At 35.5% G+C, this 17,304-nt stretch overlaps 2 protein-coding genes and 1 pseudogene across 2 annotated transcripts; 2 read left to right on the top strand and 1 right to left on the bottom strand.

Moving 5' to 3' along the window:
* Nucleotides 1–98: 98 nt before the first annotated feature.
* On the bottom strand, nt 99–568 carry LOC120137151 (annotated as a pseudogene).
* Nucleotides 569–4,512: 3,944 nt separating this feature from the next.
* On the top strand, nt 4,513–16,514 carry LOC120137172 (serine/threonine-protein kinase BSK5-like). The gene is made up of 11 exons (XM_039152991.1): nt 4,513–4,516; nt 13,201–13,310; nt 13,408–13,631; nt 13,744–13,879; nt 14,122–14,255; nt 14,357–14,462; nt 14,651–14,736; nt 14,902–15,090; nt 15,374–15,538; nt 15,862–15,975; nt 16,073–16,514. The coding sequence occupies exons 2-11, from the start codon at nt 13,229–13,231 to the stop codon at nt 16,313–16,315; spliced, it is 1,479 nt and encodes a 492-aa protein (XP_039008922.1). The 5' UTR covers nt 4,513–4,516; nt 13,201–13,228; the 3' UTR covers nt 16,316–16,514.
* Nucleotides 4,536–9,545, top strand: LOC120137171. The gene is made up of 3 exons (XM_039152990.1): nt 4,536–4,743; nt 6,313–8,868; nt 8,967–9,545. Exons 2-3 carry the CDS (start codon nt 6,892–6,894, stop codon nt 9,261–9,263), a joined length of 2,274 nt encoding a protein of 757 aa, XP_039008921.1. The 5' UTR covers nt 4,536–4,743; nt 6,313–6,891; the 3' UTR covers nt 9,264–9,545.
* Nucleotides 16,515–17,304: the final 790 nt, after the last annotated feature.

Here is a 17,304-nt window from a genome sequence, read left to right as displayed (position 1 = left end):
GATCACACACAGGGAACAAAACTCTGATCCGACAGAGTTAAAGGCACTCACATATCAAAGTAGCAACTTTGAGTATTATGTCGAAGCGAAGACATTTTTTAGCCAGAAATGTCAATATCCTTAACATCAGGCTTTGTGACTTGCAGCTTTGGAACAGTGACAGTAAGCACACCATTCTCCATGGATGCCTTGATCTGATCCATCTTAGCATTCTCAGGCAACCTGAACCTCCTCATGAACTTCCCACTGCTACGTTCCACGCGATGCCATGTGTCGTTCTTGTCTTCCCTCTCCACGTTCCTCTCTCCGCTTATCTGAAGCACCCTATCGTCTTCAACCTCCACTTTCACTTCTTCTTTCTTGAGCCCAGGAACATCGGCCTTGAACACGTGCGCTTCTGGGGTTTCTTTCCAGTCGATTCGGGTGTTGACAAAAGCCGAGGTTTCTGGGGTTTGTGTGGTGAGCGAAGAAGACATAGGGAAGTCCCTGAAAGGATCCCATATGTCGAGAGATAAAGGATCAAAGACGTTGCTGCGTCGTTGCCAAAGAAGCTTGGAACCAATGACATTTTTGGGAAAGAAAAACTGAGATTAATGAGAAACTTGAGAGAGCTGTCTTGGTTTTTCTATGCTTTGCTTGTCTGAGTGCTTGAAGCCGCTGAAATGGTGTTTTTATAGGCCATAGAGAATTCTTGAGAAGATTATCTATTTACTTTTTTTTGGGGGTTGTTTTCTTAAGAATTCTAGTGTGGAGAAGATTATTCTATTTTAGGTTTAAATCATTTTCTAGGACAGTATAGACATCAATGGCAAAAACACATCACTTGATTTCCGGGACCTTCACGAATTTTCATATTCCATATGGGCTTTTATACACAGACAAGTGTAAGACTTGAGCCTCAATACAACTCAATGGACTTTATTTTTATGGTTTAAGTCCTACTCACCGTAACATGAATCTTTTATCTTTCATTTCAAATAAAAAAGGTTAAATATATGCATAGTTCTTGAATCGTAATTTTTTTAAGATAGAGATTTAAATTTTTAATATTTATTTGATATTTGAATTAGATAATTTTGAATATTTTTTTGGTTAAATAAATTTTGTTTTCACTTAATGATCTTGAAACGTATTTTGCATGAGTTTAAAAAAAAATTTGACTAAAAATTTAAAAAATATTTTTAATTTATAGAAATATGAACGATTAAAATGATAAATTCCTTAAACATCATTATGAATTTATATTTTTTATTTTATGAATTGAATATTATAATATAAAATGAAGCAATAATAATCTCCACTAATGGGGCTTCCATTTGGTTGGGCTTAGACCCTGGGGTTTTCACCATATTTCAGATTCAGCGCCATCAGCGTGAAGTGGGTAGATGAGAGAACACAGTCTTCGGCCCGTCCACCGTTATATCCCCAAACAAAACGAGTAAAATCCAAGCTTGTATGATTTTCCCTTAATCACCCATTGATGTTGTCTTTGTTGTTTGTGTCGATAAAGTTTTTGTTATTTAAAGGCCAAGAAGGAACATCAGTAGGATCTCCATTAATATTTTCTGAGGGAAAATATTTCATAATTTTTTGAAGCCAAATAAAAAAGTAAATTTTTAATGATAAATCAACATGATGAAAAGCTCTGGCTTCCACCTGATTTAAAAACATAATAGGGAACCTGCTATTTGAAGTGCGGAACTTTTGTACCCACACATATTCACGTGTTTCTTTACATCAAAAAATTGTACACAGCTCTAAATTGATAAATAAATTGGGAATCACGTTGGGCCGTGCAGATGGCGACGATCCGTATCTGCTTTTATTATTTTTCCACACTGCTTTTTTCAGCAGGAAATAAAAGAGTTGGTGAATGAAAGGATGGTGGTGCTTCCATATTGGAACGCACATGGGCTACTGTCGGTGATTTTTCTCTTCGGTCATGGCTCACTCACTGATGACTGACATGTATGTATACTATATATTGTGTTTCAGAGATTCACGTGAAGACAATCATCATCTGCAATCAGAAAATGCACGATCGCCATCATCATCGATCCCGACCCTAATTCATCTGCGAATCTGTTTTACTTGTTTTTACTTGCACACTCATCTTTCTCACGTCTTTAATCATTCTAATCTTAAACACGTTTAATTATCACAATAATTATTAATCATTTCTCTTAATATAAAACTATTAGTATAAACCAGCATTGCCATGTTTACAGAAATTCAAATATTCTAATTTAAAAACTATTTCGTCAATGAGATGAGATACTCCATTAGTTTAATGTTAATTAAAAATAAATTTTGTTGTCCTAATAGATTATCTAATTTAAATTTTATTATCCTAATAAATTATTTTAGAATTATACTATATTTATATTTATACATTGCATATAACATATCGAAAGTTATTCTTGCATATACCCTTTGTTTTCCTCTGTTTGCTTTTGAGCGGAGTGGAGACTTTTGAGCGTTGATATCAGGCGCGGGATTAAAAGCATTGCCATCTTTTACTTTCTTCCTATAAACAATCATATTATGGTATGAATAAAGTGAATAAAATTTGCATGTTTAGATTAATTATACTTTACATTAACAAAGACTAAAGATACCGACTGTGCGGACTTCATTTTTTCAAGGAATCCCATGCAATATTTCCGAAAATAAAGTCGCACTTTTTCGAGCTTTTAAAAATAATTTCTTTTAAATTTTACATGTGATATTATTATCTGAATTATTCACAATATGACAATACATTATGCACCATATATATATATTATATTTTTATAATACATCTTAAATAATTATTTGACAAATGAATTGCGAATTTTTTTCCAAAATTAAAAAGATAATTGATATTTAAAACCAGGGAGACAATTAGAACCTTAAAGAAATCACAGTATATCCTGATTCGGATGATCAACAATCCATCATACCCTTAATCCTATCAATAGTGGACCCTACTCGTAACATTAGATTATAGATCTAATCTGGAGTGGGGCCACTATTTGATAAATTAAACAGCAACTTTTATGATTATTGAATATAATAGGTATATACATAAAGATGGGATAGATGATGACCAAAAACGATGAAGATGTAGAAGCATGCATAGAAGGACACGTTCTCTCCTCAAATGATAGTTTCAAGTACCTAGGGTCTATGATACATATAGATGGGGGTGTAGATGATGACGTTATACATCGTATAAAGACAGGATGACTAAAGTGGAGAGCTGCTACTGGAGTTTTGTGTGACAAGAAGGTACCTCTAAAACTTAAGGGAAAATTTTATAGAATGACAATAAGACAAGCACTGTTATATGGATCAGAATGTTGAGCAATCAAGAAGGATCACGTAAGGAGGATAGAGGCCGCAGAAATGAGAATGCTTCGATGGACATGTGGTAGGACTCTGTGAGATATGACAACAAACTCTACTATTAGGATGTCCTTGGAGGTGGTGTCTGTTTCCGAAAAATTGAGGGAGTGAAGAATACGGTGGTTTGGGCATGTCCTTAGGCGACTACCATCGGATTCGGTCAGGAGGGTAGAGTCGATTACAGTCGACGGTGCCAGAAGGAGAGGACGACCAAGGCGGAAGTGGGAAGACTACTTGAGATCTGATTTGATGGATTTAGCCCTTACCTAGGACATGACATCTGATAGGAAAGTGTGGAGACTTAAGACTAGGATAGTCGAGTAGTGTGGGTCACATCTATAGGGTGTATCATCTTTTTTTTAATGTCTTTGTAGTAATTTTCATGATTTCTACTTTTTATACGTTTCTGTTTTTTATATTTATTAAGGCTTAGAACTGAGCTTCCTATCGTTGAATTTTGTGTATCATTCTCTTCACTTTTAAATTTAGTCGGGTCTTACGTTTCTGTCTATATGCAGAGATTTTTTCACAGTGATTACTTACCATTACAGACGCGCATATGATATTAATGACTGCATATGAATATTGTTCAACTATGTATTTATTTATACATGCATTGTATTTTATCTATATTTTTAATTTTCTTATTGCCGGAGGTCTTCCACAGAAGCTATTCTCAACCTGACGTTGAGACAACCTACTATTGTATATAGTAATTGGATTTTGTTGTTGTTGATTAATATAATAGGATACACTCTGTAGGGTGGGGACTACCTGAACAGAGCCTTCCCCGTCCCGCGTCTTTCTGATGTGACCACTTTTTTTATTATTAAAATCCAACCGTCCGATAAAAATATTTAATTTTTTCGTCAACTACTAATACAAACAATTCCCTCTCGAACTCCTTTCCGCTTTCCCTGCTACTTTGACTACTTGCTGCATGCAAAACAAAAAACCAACGAAAAATAATAGAAATGAAATGAGCTCCAGCCATAAGTAATTAAAAAAGTAATTTTCCTTTAGATTTCCTTTATGGCCCCCTCTCCATGTTTCGACTTTGAGCATTTGGAATTTTTGTAACCAAAAAAAAAAATGCTAAAGACGGATTAGGATTTTGAGATTTTTCTGTGTTAAAGTTTACCTTTTCCACTAGGAGATTAATCATTGCTTTGAGCGTTTCATGTTTTAACATCTCTTTTTTTGACTCTGGTCTTCTGTTATTTTGCCAGTGTTTGTTGTAGTTCTCACTGTCCAGCGCGCCGCCGACACGAGGTTCTTCTTCTTCTTTTTCACCGACGCGTTCACGTTTTCCGTTATTGAGCGCCTTTCCGTTCTGCATTTCCTGTACTTAGACTGGTAATTTTCTTCCTCTCGGTCACTCGGACTGGAAAGTTTTGAATGCTTAACACTCAAACAAGGATTTATATCCTTTTCCTCGTATGGAATCTAATTTTTTCCAGCATTGTAACTATGAAGTGAATTGTACTTTTCCTAAAACAGAAGAAACTGTCTTTAATTTTTTGATGCAGTAAACGAGGCTCTTAATGTTTCGAAAATTGAATTGAAAAATGATTGCGCTTGTTCTTTTGCTTAAGCTTAAGGCGATCTTGTCGTTTCCAATTGAACTTGAGTGGATTTGATGATGACTCTTCATATCTACCTTATCTGAATAATTGTTTTCACTTCTTTTTGTTTTATTTGTTCCTATGGACCACTCACTCTCGATTTCTTTGCAAACGACGTATATCAAGATTCTGTGGATTCGTTTTCAGCCTTGTTTTCATCATCTTCTATTTATTTGTCAACTTTGAGCTCTGAAAAAGTTGTGAGAATCTTCATTCTTTAATACTTTAACAATTTTGGAACCCGTTGACGGAAAATTTCAGTTGAGGTGTATTTTGCAGTAAATATGTTATTCTGGAACTTGGTAGTGATTTGAGGCTTTTAGCTGTGTTTATTGGGAATTAGTACTCATCAGATTATCTGGAAATTTTTGAAGAAGAAAATTCATGGCTTTTGCTGTTTAGTTTTGATTTTGGAATCATGGATATTGCAGTCGATTTTGGATTGCTCCCAAGCGTATGTGTATTTCACTTATGAATTGTAGTGAATTTGTTAACTACACATCTTACTATGATAGAAGTATTATTTTTTTAAGCAAGTTTAAGATTTAATTGGTTCGTTGTTGCAATCTTTAATTTTGTAATGATAATGACGAAGATTCGGATGTTTCCCTCGCATCACCTCACATACTGGGATTTTGTTGTCACCCTATGTGCACTTATTTCTAAGGTATCATTTCGTTTGGATATTCAAAGACCCCACAAGACTTTGTTACACGAGAATGCAAATCCCCGAATTTGAAAGGGATTTGGTTTGAAGACATACATTTGGATGACAAAGCCTTGGGGAGGGTCTACAGGTGATGAAGGATGATACTACCTTCATGTAATTTTATGCAGGAGTGACGACAAAATCCCAGTATGTGTGTGCGGTGATGCCGGGGAAATGACCGAATTCTGGGTTATAACAAATTTAGACATTTACACCTCTAGCTTCTATTTTCTCATGCATTAATGGGCATTTAAAGGATATTAAGGGAGTATGGTAAGTTTATGTTAGTTATATAAGCCCTGTAGAAAGAGAAGGAAAAGAAAGCTTTTATGTTGAAAAATGTTTAGCTATTAGATGGTAATGACTGGCTGAAGATATTAATACAACTGTGATTTTTTTCTTCATGTGGATATGTCACGACTTCATCATGGTTAAGATTTGAATGAATCAATGCGATTTGCTTTAGGACTTGTGTTCTATAGTTAAGCTCACTTGTTTAGAGAACCTTATGCTACTATGCATGTAATACAATTGTTATCAATTTAATACTATTGTAATATTGTTTTACAATGTTTGTTTTCATCTTCACAGTTGTCTGCATTTTAACAGAGTTAAAAGTGTGCAGCTAAAAGGATCTCGAGTGATTAAGACCTGTCCAGTCTATGGAACGCCATTTAGAGTTTAGGATGAATTCAAGTGATTAATCCTTTGGAATTTCTGTAAAGACCATGTTACCCCAAGCAAGGAATAGGTCAAATATGCAAGGCAGGTTTAAACCTGAAAAGCCTAATTTGTCACATGCTGATCGTCATCATGAGGTTCTGAAAGGTGGAAAAGAGGTGTCAGATTCTTCATTGAAGCACACAAAACAACATGCTGATATCAAGGCAAATGAAGAAGATGAGCTTGTGAAGTACATGTCAAATCTACCAAGTTACCTGGAGAGAGGAGCAAACCCCCCAAGAAAAAGTTTTAAATGTTGGGGTCCTTCCATGGGTGCGCCTTGAAAAATGGCAGTGTAGCAATAAACAGAACTTATATAGAAGTAGTATCTCTTCAACCAGTAGCAACACATTTTCAACAGATGAATCATCAGCACATTGGAGCAGAGGTCATAGTTGGCCTCCTGCCCGTCAAAGGTTACAACGTCCTTCCCTGCAATCTCATCTGATGTCAGTCCCTGTAGAAGGCCATTTGCCATTTGACAGAACTTCCTGGGTAAGTGTTGGAAAGCTTCAAGATCCCAAGGCTTCTGAGAGCACCAGCTTCGCGGCTCAGGGAAAATTCAAGAGAGAAGATAAATCATTTTGCAAAACTAATCCACGAATGAAGCTTGAAAAATGCAAGAGAATGGAAATAGTCCCAAAGATTATTTCAGCAGGTTCAACAGTGCCAAATGGGGTCAAAGATAATGTGGCATCATATGACAAGGTGAAAATGAAGAACCAAGTTGGTGAAGTTATGAAGAAAGTTGAGAAGTTTGAAGAAGTTATTCCAAACCGGGATAAAGTAATTGTCACTGAAAAAAGTAACACGGTTGTCCTCCTTTCGCCAAGAGATCTGCCCAAAATGAATCACTCAGGAGAAGTCGGCTTTTCTAATTTAACAATAAAGTCAAGTAAAAAAGAAGCAGAACCTAGACAGAGGACCTTCCCGGAAACTTCTAAAGAGGTTCAACATTCAGCAGTCAGCTCCAATTTCCATCATTCAGGCCCATTGCCTTATGAACTTGATGGCAGTAAACATTTACAGCTTAAAGTGACAGGCCTCGATTCCAGTGGTAACAACATTCCATCAGAAAGAACTCATTCTGTACCTCGTGCAACAAGGATTGAAACTATTTCTTCCAGAAGCAGAAATCTAGAGGAGAGAAGGTCAAATGCAACACCCGTAAATCCTAATGCAAATGAGGCTCGGAAAGGATCAGACGCAAAAGGAAGCAAGGTTTCATATGAAGAAGTACGAAGCACTTCACCTTTCCGTCGTTTTAGCTTCAGCATGGGTAAAGCAGGCAAAGTTTCTGAGCCCAACGAGGGTACATCTATATCTCAGGCAGGCTTAACACATAGTTTTGTCAAATCAGATTTAAAAAATCCCCAGAATGCTGTTTCTTCTGGTGTTGATACTTCTTGCGGTGACAAAATCAATGCTAAAAGCAGAAGCAGGTCCAGCCCTTTGAGAAGATTATTAGACTCGCTTCTAAAACCGAAGGCAGTTAACTGTCGCAATTTTTCCAACCAATTACAGGACTCAATATTAACAGAAGGTGCCTGTAAATCATCAGAACAGCTTAGACATTCAGCTTTGCCCTTGCAGTCAGCCAAAGTGAAATCAGATACGGCGAGCCATTGCACAAGCAATGTAAATGATTCAGCACAGAACAAAAATTGTGGATCTTCAGCAGTTCAAGCTCTTCTCAGAGTTCAAGTTAAGAATGGGTTGCCTCTGTTCACGTTTGCTGTTGATAACGAGAGTAAGATTCTTGCAGCTACTATGAAAATGTTAAGTGCATCAGGGAAGAGTGATTATGGATGCATTTACACATTCTTTGCCATTCAAGAAGTCAGAAAAAAGAATGGAAGGTGGATAAATCAGGGCAAAGGCAAAGGTCAGGAGTATGTCCCTAATGTTGTTGCCCAGATGAAGGTCTCTGGTTCCGAGTTTTCTCATTTGTCCAGGCCAAACTCTGTGGATCAATTTAGCCTCAGAGAATATGTTCTTCTTACCTTGGATTTAGGACGGGCAAATCCACAAGCATCTGATTTCCTGTCAAGCGATGAGCAGGCAGCTATCATTGTCAAGATCCCAACAAGGAACAGAAGAATTCCGATTAGAGATGGGTACCTGATTGATAAGCCTAACAGCTTCGCTGTGACTACATTGAAAGAGCGTCAACCAGAGGTGAAACTTGAAATTGATTATGGGAAAAATGGTGCTCTTATGGGTGGTCAAGACATTAGTGCTACAGTAATACTTCCAAGTGGTGTACATAGCCTGCCAAATAAAGGTGAACCTTCATCACTGATCCAACGATGGAAATCAGGTGGTGCATGTGACTGTGGTGGTTGGGATTTAGGTTGCAAACTCGGGGTTCTTTCTAATAAGAGCCAATTCAGTCAGCGATCTAATTTCGAACTGTTTTTTCAGGTATAGTAGTTGATCTTATGCTAAGTAAAGTGTTATACTGAAAGTGTGGACTGAATTCTCTATGACTGAATTCTCTATGTTCTAATTATAACTATCAGGGAGGAGCTCAAGACAAGAAGCCATTGTTCAGTTTGGCCCCTTTCAAGGATGGTATCTATTCAGTTGAGTTCAATTCTTCGCTTTCACCTATGCAAGCATTTTCCATTTGTATAGCAGTTTGGGATAGTAGGAAACACTCTGAGATTTCAGAACCAGAATCAGTTACCACCTCTGAAGAAAGAACATTGGGGAAAACCATACTAAATGAAAGATTAAATGCTTCTAATCCTATAGAAGGCGGTACTGCTGCTAGATATGTCCAATATCCACATGTTTCCCCAGTTGAAAGGGTCTAGTTCGACACTATGAATGATACGATGTAATTAAGTGAAAGATAGAATTATATAGATTTCTGGTTTTTTGGTTGGGCAATGCTCAGTGAGATATGTATCGCCGTTAAGGTAAGGGTCGCCCAATGGAGAATGAACAAGGCCTGTTTGTAATAGTTGAGGACTGGTTCGCTGCAAGCTTTGGAGCATTGTAGTTTGATTTACATATGAAAACAGATTCAATATGATCTGTAGTATAAGCAAAATGTTTTGATCAGTGTAAGCGTGCATATGAAATCAAGCGATTATGGGATACTTAAAATGATCAATGTTGAATTATGCGGTCACTCCATTCCCACTTATATTGTCCCCAGATTATAGTTACATTCATGGATGAATCCAGAGAATGTGTAAACTGATTTAAGTATGCACAGATTCAAAGCTGAAAAGGGTTTAGTGCTGGCCGTGGTACTGTGAAGGCCAAATTTCAGGGCCTTGAGAGCACAGTGACAAGATTAGAGTGCATGTGAGATGGCTTTCCCTTTTGGCAAATATGAAGCTGGCATGATCCAATGATTCAATCGAATTGTGCTTCTTGTCTGATGTCCCACCATTGCCGCCACCATCACAACCCTTTCTACTTTTTTTTAAGATTACATTTTTATACATAATAGGATATGAAATTAGAGAAAGCACTTGTTATGTCACATGCTTATCATAGTCCCTTTCACCATCAAAGCCTACTGTTTTCCCCTTCCTCTTTTGATCCAATCTTTGGTGCTGCTGCCTTATCTGATTTGCATGCCCTGCCATTGTCAAAAGATCTATTATTTGATTCTTTCCCTCCATATTATTGCAGTTTGCATGCACTTTTACTTTCTGTATCTGTGTCTTAGTTCAACTGCAGCCTAGAAAGCCTGTTGTTAAAGCTGTTTTCCGCAACTTCACAACATTTTACACTGTTGCTTTACCCCATAGCCATCAGGCAGCAGGGAGAGATCACATATCTTAAAATATTTCAGTTCCATGTTGCTTCTTTTGATGACTGATGTTTTGAAGCTGCCATGCCAACCTTGTAATAAATAATGAATGCAAAAACATCTTTGCACAATAACGCACATAAATGGCCAAGAGATTCAGACATGTTTCCCCTGTTGAACATGTTTATATCCATTTTTTCAAGTGGTCCTATGAAATAAAATATGGCTTCTCTCTGTTTTTTTTAATTAAGGGGTTAAAATGATACCATCAGCATCATGCTTCCCAACTCCAAGAAAAACTACCCTGTTTAACACTGTTGGAAAGTTGCCTAACAGATCCTGAGCTAGGATCTTTTGTGTCTGTGCTGAAATTTTAGCAGAAAAAAAATAAAGTTTTGTTTAATATTTTGGGGTTTGCCATTGCCAGTGCTAAACTTCCCCATGTGGGTTTTCCATTCTTATAAAATTGTCCCTACTTTCTTTCTTCTTTGGAATTGGGAGACCACAGTGCTGTTGTTTGGGTTTTCTCTGTCAAATTTCACTGGAAAAAGTTGGCCAAGATGCAAGGAAAAAAAACAAACTCTCTAGGCTCTTCAACCTCATTGTTTCAAATATATACATGAAATTAGTTTCAAGTTGGATGTGACTTAAAACATTATAAATTAACAAAAAATAAACTTTCTTTAACTTCTAAAAGAAGTACATGACTTAGCTTGAAGCTTTAATGCATATTTGTTATGAAAAAGGTTGCATAGTGTGTTTATTAATAGGCATTTGGGGTTCCTTTTCCCCCTTTAAAAGGAGCTTTTAATATTTTAAACATAATTTGGAAAAGGGAACCTGAATTCCTTGAGCTCAGTTGATGTTATTATATCATATCTCATAATTAACAATGAAAGCACCCACAAAAGTTTTAGACTTTTCCTTTAGAAGGCAAGGATTCACAGTTCCAGATAATGTCATTGCCCCCTCAACAATGCCCCAATTTTCAATTCATTTTTGCTTCAAAATCAAGCCCAGGAGTCATCATTTCAACTTTACATTCGTCACTTTATAATGTCCAGAAATAATTTATTAACCGGAATAAGTATAAAATGTTTCAAAATTATAGTGAGAATACTAGGGTTTTGTTAATCTTATTATTGTAAAAGTATTTACATTATATATGTTTCACGGGATTATTTTCTTATACATTTTTATTTGGAAATAATATCTACGCGTGTTTATATTAGTGTAATGTAAAATTAAAATATAATGATTTTTAAGATTATGTCAATGTTGGCGTTCATAGATGTCAAGATTAATGGAATTATCTTAAGAAAATTGAAAATCATCGCACTATTCACGTCTTCTATAAATGTTAAGGTCCGACATAAAAATAATTTGCATATTCTGAAAATAATCCCATAATTTACGTGGAGAAGTAACTTTCTTTTGCGAGAGAGTGAGCAAACACACTCAATTTTTCAAAAACAAAAATTATTACTAAATAAAATGAAATTATATATATCAATAATAATTTATTAAACTAAACTTAATCGACTAAAGAGTATGAATTAAACAATAAAATATTTAAAAATGTAACAATTATATTATTTATCAAATACTTGAATTTATTAGATGTTTATATAGTAAATCCAGTATTTTTTTTTATATTTTTATCTATACGTTATATTAAATCATATTAATTGATTTATCCACAATACGTGCACTTCATTCTAATAATTAAACTGACAAATAAAATTTAAATTATTGTTCTCAAATAAATTTATTAACTAAGAAATTCACCATCCCCTATATATTGGATCTTACTAATTAAAATTACAAATTGAAATAGATATAAAAATTTATGATTTGAATTTTAATATTAAAAATATCATCATCATATCTAACCTCTATAATTTTAATTTAAATTATTCAATCAATTTATTAAATATAAAAAATTGAATCATGCATGTCAATATACATGTTCTACAACAAACTATCATTATATTACATAGTAGAAAATATAAGTCCAAAATTATTTCCATAAATGATGAGGTGACCAACAAACCATATCAACATCATAAAGGGCAAAGGAATTTCCAGCTTTTAATCCCAACACCAATTGTGGCCTAAAGTTAACACCTTTCCTCTTTTATTTCCCAACCCCCTAATTATCATACCCAACAAAGTTTTAAAACAAATTAATTAATTTAAATAAAATATATTTTGGGTTTTAAAAGTACATTAATTTCTTAAATATACTTATTATGAGAATCTACACGATGACTTGTAAATGAGTTATACTTTTTAAAAGTTTTGAGTCTAAACTTCAAACACTTACATTAACATATATGTATATTATTATATATTAATAATTAAAAAATATTATCTTATAATTAATCTATATTATTAAAAAAATAAATACATGTATTATTAGTTTTACACCATCACCCATCTTATCTTATTTTCTGAAAACTCTTACATTATTTATTAATTATTACAAAGATTTATCTATAAAACATAAATAAATGTTTTTTTATTTGTTTAAGTCCTATCTTTGAGTTTGACTCCCCTTATTACTCCCATTCTCCCACTCTCCGTTTCGCTTCGTATATGTACACACCGTGGCGATGTTATCAATTTCATTGGGTGGTGGAATCCACGCTGTAAAAAAAGTCTGGGTTTATGATCAAGAGAGAAAAAAATGGGAAAATTTTTGACATGAAAATGAAAATAAAAGAAATGTAAAAGGAGAGAAAACAGAGAATGATGAGGTGGTGAAAAAGGGGAAACGTGAAAGAGAAGAACAAGAAGAAACCTTGGATCCAAAAAGTTAAATGCTTTTTTATTTTCTCTTACTTTCTCGCTTCCCAAACACTACTTTTCCTCTCCCCTGCTTAGTGCTAGACTATTAGTAGCGTTCTTCTACCTTTCCTTCACACGAATTCCACCACGCTCAAAGCAAAGAAAGGAGAAAATAACCAACTTTTTGTTGGGAGTGTGGTTGAAAATTTGAGGTTTAAGCCAATGGGAGCGCGTTGCTCCAAACTATCACTTTGCTGGTGGCCGTCAAGTCTCAAGTCAAACCTCAACGACTCTTCCGATCTAGGTTAGTTACTTGACTTGTTTCCATCACTCTCTCGAGAAAATATTTTAGTCTTCGAATTTGTTTCCATTTTTGTTTCATAAATTTAAAATTTATGTAGTTCCGTTCACATCAGAGAATGGAGAGGAAGCTTTACCTGGATTCAGCGAGTACAGCTTGGACCAATTAAGAGCTGCCACTTCCGGTTTCTCGACGGACAACATTGTATCGGAGCATGGAGAGAAAGCTCCCAATGTGGTTTACCGAGGGAAGCTCGACGAGGATCGTTTGATCGCCGTTAAACGCTTCAATAGATCGGCTTGGCCTGACCCTCGACAGTTCCTCGTATATATATAAATATATTTACTTTTCCATTTTTTTACTGCAATTTATTTTGATTTTTCTTTTTTGGTTGATTTGTAAGTATCGCTTTCTCTTCTTTTTGGCGTTATTCCAGGAGGAAGCGAGAGCAGTTGGACAGTTAAGAACCGATCGGTTAGCAAATTTGATTGGTTGTTGCTGTGAAGGAGATGAGAGATTGTTAGTAGCTGAGTTTATGCCTAATGAGACTCTCTCTAAGCATCTTTTTCACTGTAATTTTCACTCTTACCTTCAGCTTTTCCCCTATATCCTTAGTTTTCATTTAGTTTACATGTATATATATATATATATATATATATATATATATATATATATATATATAATCTATACTTCAATTTGATTATAGTCTAAGTATCAGTCTCAATGGATCTTCATCTCCTTCAATATGCTGCTAATGGAAATCTGCGTATCTTACTAATAATGCCATTGTTTTTATTCTGTTGAAATGGTATAGGGGAGAATCAGCATATGAAATGGCCGATGAGGCTGAGAGTCGCACTGTATTTAGCGCAGGCGCTTGAGTATTGCAGCAGTAAAGGGAGAGCCCTGTATCATGACCTTAATGCTTATAGAATCTTGTTTGATCAGGTAATTTTATTCTTTATACCATCCGTATTTGAACCTTACCGCATATGTTCGCATTTAGATTCATATTTAATTGCTTACAGCAATGGGTTACTTCTTGACAGGATGCTAATCCCAGACTCTCTAGCTTTGGCCTTATGAAGAACAGCAGAGATGGAAAAAGTTATAGTACAAACTTGGCTTTCACCCCACCAGAGTACCTAAGGACAGGTAAAATACTATGCTAATAGACAAAGTTTATGGAACTCTCATACAGATTGCAAAGATCGGTTATATTATTAAGATATATATACTTATACTGTGCAAAGTATGTGCATTTAACTTTGGGTACGTTTTCTTTCTCATGCAACATGTGTTGTCTCTTTGGTTGAGCTAATTTATACGCATTAACATGACAGGAAGGGTAGTCCCGGAGAGTGTGGTTCACAGTTTTGGAACTCTTTTGCTTGATCTTCTCAGTGGCAAGCATATACCACCAAGCCATGTGAGTTCTCTTGTCTTCTTAATCTCCGTTAAGGCGAAAGTCTTGATTGAAATCTTCTGTCATAGAAATTTAATACACTATTAAATTGTAGATATCTGCACTGCATCATGGTATATCCTCAGGAGATAATTTATATGCTTAAATGTTGGACTATCATTGTTGCAGGCATTGGACCTAATACAGGGTAAAAACTTTCTGATGCTAATGGACTCAAACCTGGTGGGTCAGTTTTCGAATGATGATGGAACTGAACTAGTGCGGTTAGCCTCACGTTGTTTGAAGTATGAACCTCGTGAGAGGCCAAATGTGAAGTCTCTTGTAACTGCTCTTACCCCACTTCAGAAGGAAACCGAGGTATACTTGCATATTCTCCACTTTCTTATCTTCAACCTTTATTCTAGAAAGTCCACCAAAATACTAATACCTTCAATGTGAAACCAAGCTATACCCTGTTAGTGCAAGTTTCTCTTTTAGCTTGGTGAACAATGGATTTGGTGCGACTGATAAGACCATCTTTTGTAATTTTGTATGGAAGTTACTAATAGCTTGAAGCTTTGTGGTAGTGATAAAAAATATTAACTGAGATATGTTTTTCTGTCGACAGTTTGCTACCTTTTAACTTCTATTATTTTAACAGATACCATCACATGTTTTGATGGGCATTCCACATGGAACAGCGTCCTCAAAGCAAACAATGTTACTAACACCTCTAGGTGAAGCATGCTCAAGAATGGATCTTACTGCAATACATGAAATATTAGAAAATATTGGATACAAAGATGATGAGGGGATTGCAAATGAGGTCAGCAATCTATACAATTTATGTTCTTTCATATTCAATTCTCTCTCTCTCTCTCTCTATATATATATATATATCATTGGTTTGGTAGTGTTGAATAAAAGCTAGCTGGTAGGATCATTGGTTGCATTTTCGAAAAGTTAATGAGTTGATAAAACATGTACTAATGAATTGCTGTGACAGCTTCATCGTTCAAACCCAGATATAAGAACAGAAATGCTAGTATTACTTGCCTAGCATTATCGAAATCGTTTAAGTGAATTTGTCACATGGATCCTCTTTTGAAATTCTTCATGATAACGGGTATTGAATTTTGCTGCTTCTAGCTTTCTTTCCAAATGTGGACAGATCAAATACAGGAGACTCTGAATTGCAAAAAACATGGAGATACTGCTTTCCGAGGTAAAGACTTTGGAACAGCCATTGAATGCTACACGGACGTAAGTCTTCTATTTACAATTTGGCAATCTGCATCAAAATTCCACTCGTGATTAAAATTTCAACCCATGATGCTAATAACGTGCCTTGCATATATAGTTCATTGATGGTGGGACAATGATATCTCCAACTGTGTTTGCTAGACGCTGCTTGTGCTACTTGATGAATGACATGGCACAAGAAGCACTCGGAGATGCTATGCAAGCACAGGTAATATCTCCAGAGTGGCCGACGGCATTCTATCTCCAAGCTGCCGCCCTATTTAGCCTCGGGATGGACAACGACGCACAGGAAATCCTGAAAGACGGTACAAACTTGGAATCCAGAAAACACAGAAACTGAAAATCTATAGCCTTTTTATTGGGTCCTTTTGAGTTCATTTTGTATCTTGTCATATTTCTCCTTCCCATGTTATCTCAGCACCACAGTAATTGTAACGTCCATAGTCTGCTTACGGTGTTTTGTTGTCTTTTATTCACTCATTTCTGAACACTATTTTAAGATGATAACAACAATGAATGTTTCATTTCTCTTCTTCTGCCTCATATATCCCTATGGTTTCATTATACATTAACTGAATTTTTTTTATTGACAGGGAAGTTCAGTGATACATTTTTTAACACAATTTAATCCTTCATATCTATTTCAACTTAGCAAAACTCATTTTTTTTGTGGATAAGTTGGTTTTATTATCCAAATAGCAGAAGCTATAAAATACAATCAGAGTCATTATAGATCAAACATACGAAAAGAATCAATGGTCTGTAATATTCTAGTGATTGCAGAGGTTAATATTCACAGCAAGAAATCTGTTAAAAGTTCTACCACTTAAGTGAAGACTAACAACATCTTTGATAGCTTTAAGTAAATCTTCAATTGACCTAGATCGTCCTTGGAACAAACGTTTGTTCCTCTCTTCCCATAAGAAATATACTAGAGTATTCAAGGCCAGTTTCATAACCAAAGAAAACAAAGATTTTCCTTTCCGGTTGTTGCTTGCTTGTGTCAAGAACTCATCCCAGGAGTAGGCATCAAAGTTCAAACCAGAAAATGAAAAAATAGAATCCCAAAGGGAAGCATCAATAGGGTAAGATAGGAAGAGATGATCTCTAGATTCAGGTTCAGTAGAACATAAAACACAGATAGTATCGTTAGTCACTCCCATACGTTGTAATCTTACCTTAGTAGGAAGCTTGTCCAGAAAGGCCATCCAGGTAATGAGGTTATATTTTGGGTTATGCAAGGGGAACTATAACAGTTTCTGCCAAGGAACCGTAGGTCTCCTTTCCCGGATAGAATCCCAAATGGTACTGGCAGTAGCAACTCCTGAA

This window comes from Hibiscus syriacus, unplaced genomic scaffold (genome assembly GCF_006381635.1).
Source record: "Hibiscus syriacus cultivar Baekdansim isolate YM2019G1 unplaced genomic scaffold, ASM638163v2 tig00110652_pilon, whole genome shotgun sequence".
NCBI lineage: Eukaryota > Viridiplantae > Streptophyta > Magnoliopsida > Malvales > Malvaceae > Hibiscus > Hibiscus syriacus.
The sequence above is the reverse complement of the archived record's forward strand: the minus strand, read 5'-3'. Positions and strand labels throughout refer to the sequence as shown.

What these genes read in the sequence shown, in the direction of transcription:
- LOC120137172 (XM_039152991.1), top strand. Translation starts at nt 13,229, where the DNA reads ATGGGAGCGCGTTGCTCCAAACTATCACTTTGCTGGTGGCCGTCAAGT. An exon ending in AGCATATACCACCAAGCCAT is followed by an intron (nt 14,737 to 14,901) that starts GTGAGTTCTCTT and finishes TCATTGTTGCAG; the next exon opens with GCATTGGACCTAATACAGGG. An exon ending in CACTTCAGAAGGAAACCGAG is followed by an intron (nt 15,091 to 15,373) that starts GTATACTTGCAT and finishes TTATTTTAACAG; the next exon opens with ATACCATCACATGTTTTGAT.
- LOC120137171 (XM_039152990.1), top strand. Translation starts at nt 6,892, where the DNA reads ATGTCAGTCCCTGTAGAAGGCCATTTGCCATTTGACAGAACTTCCTGG. An exon ending in ATTTCGAACTGTTTTTTCAG is followed by an intron (nt 8,869 to 8,966) that starts GTATAGTAGTTG and finishes TATAACTATCAG; the next exon opens with GGAGGAGCTCAAGACAAGAA.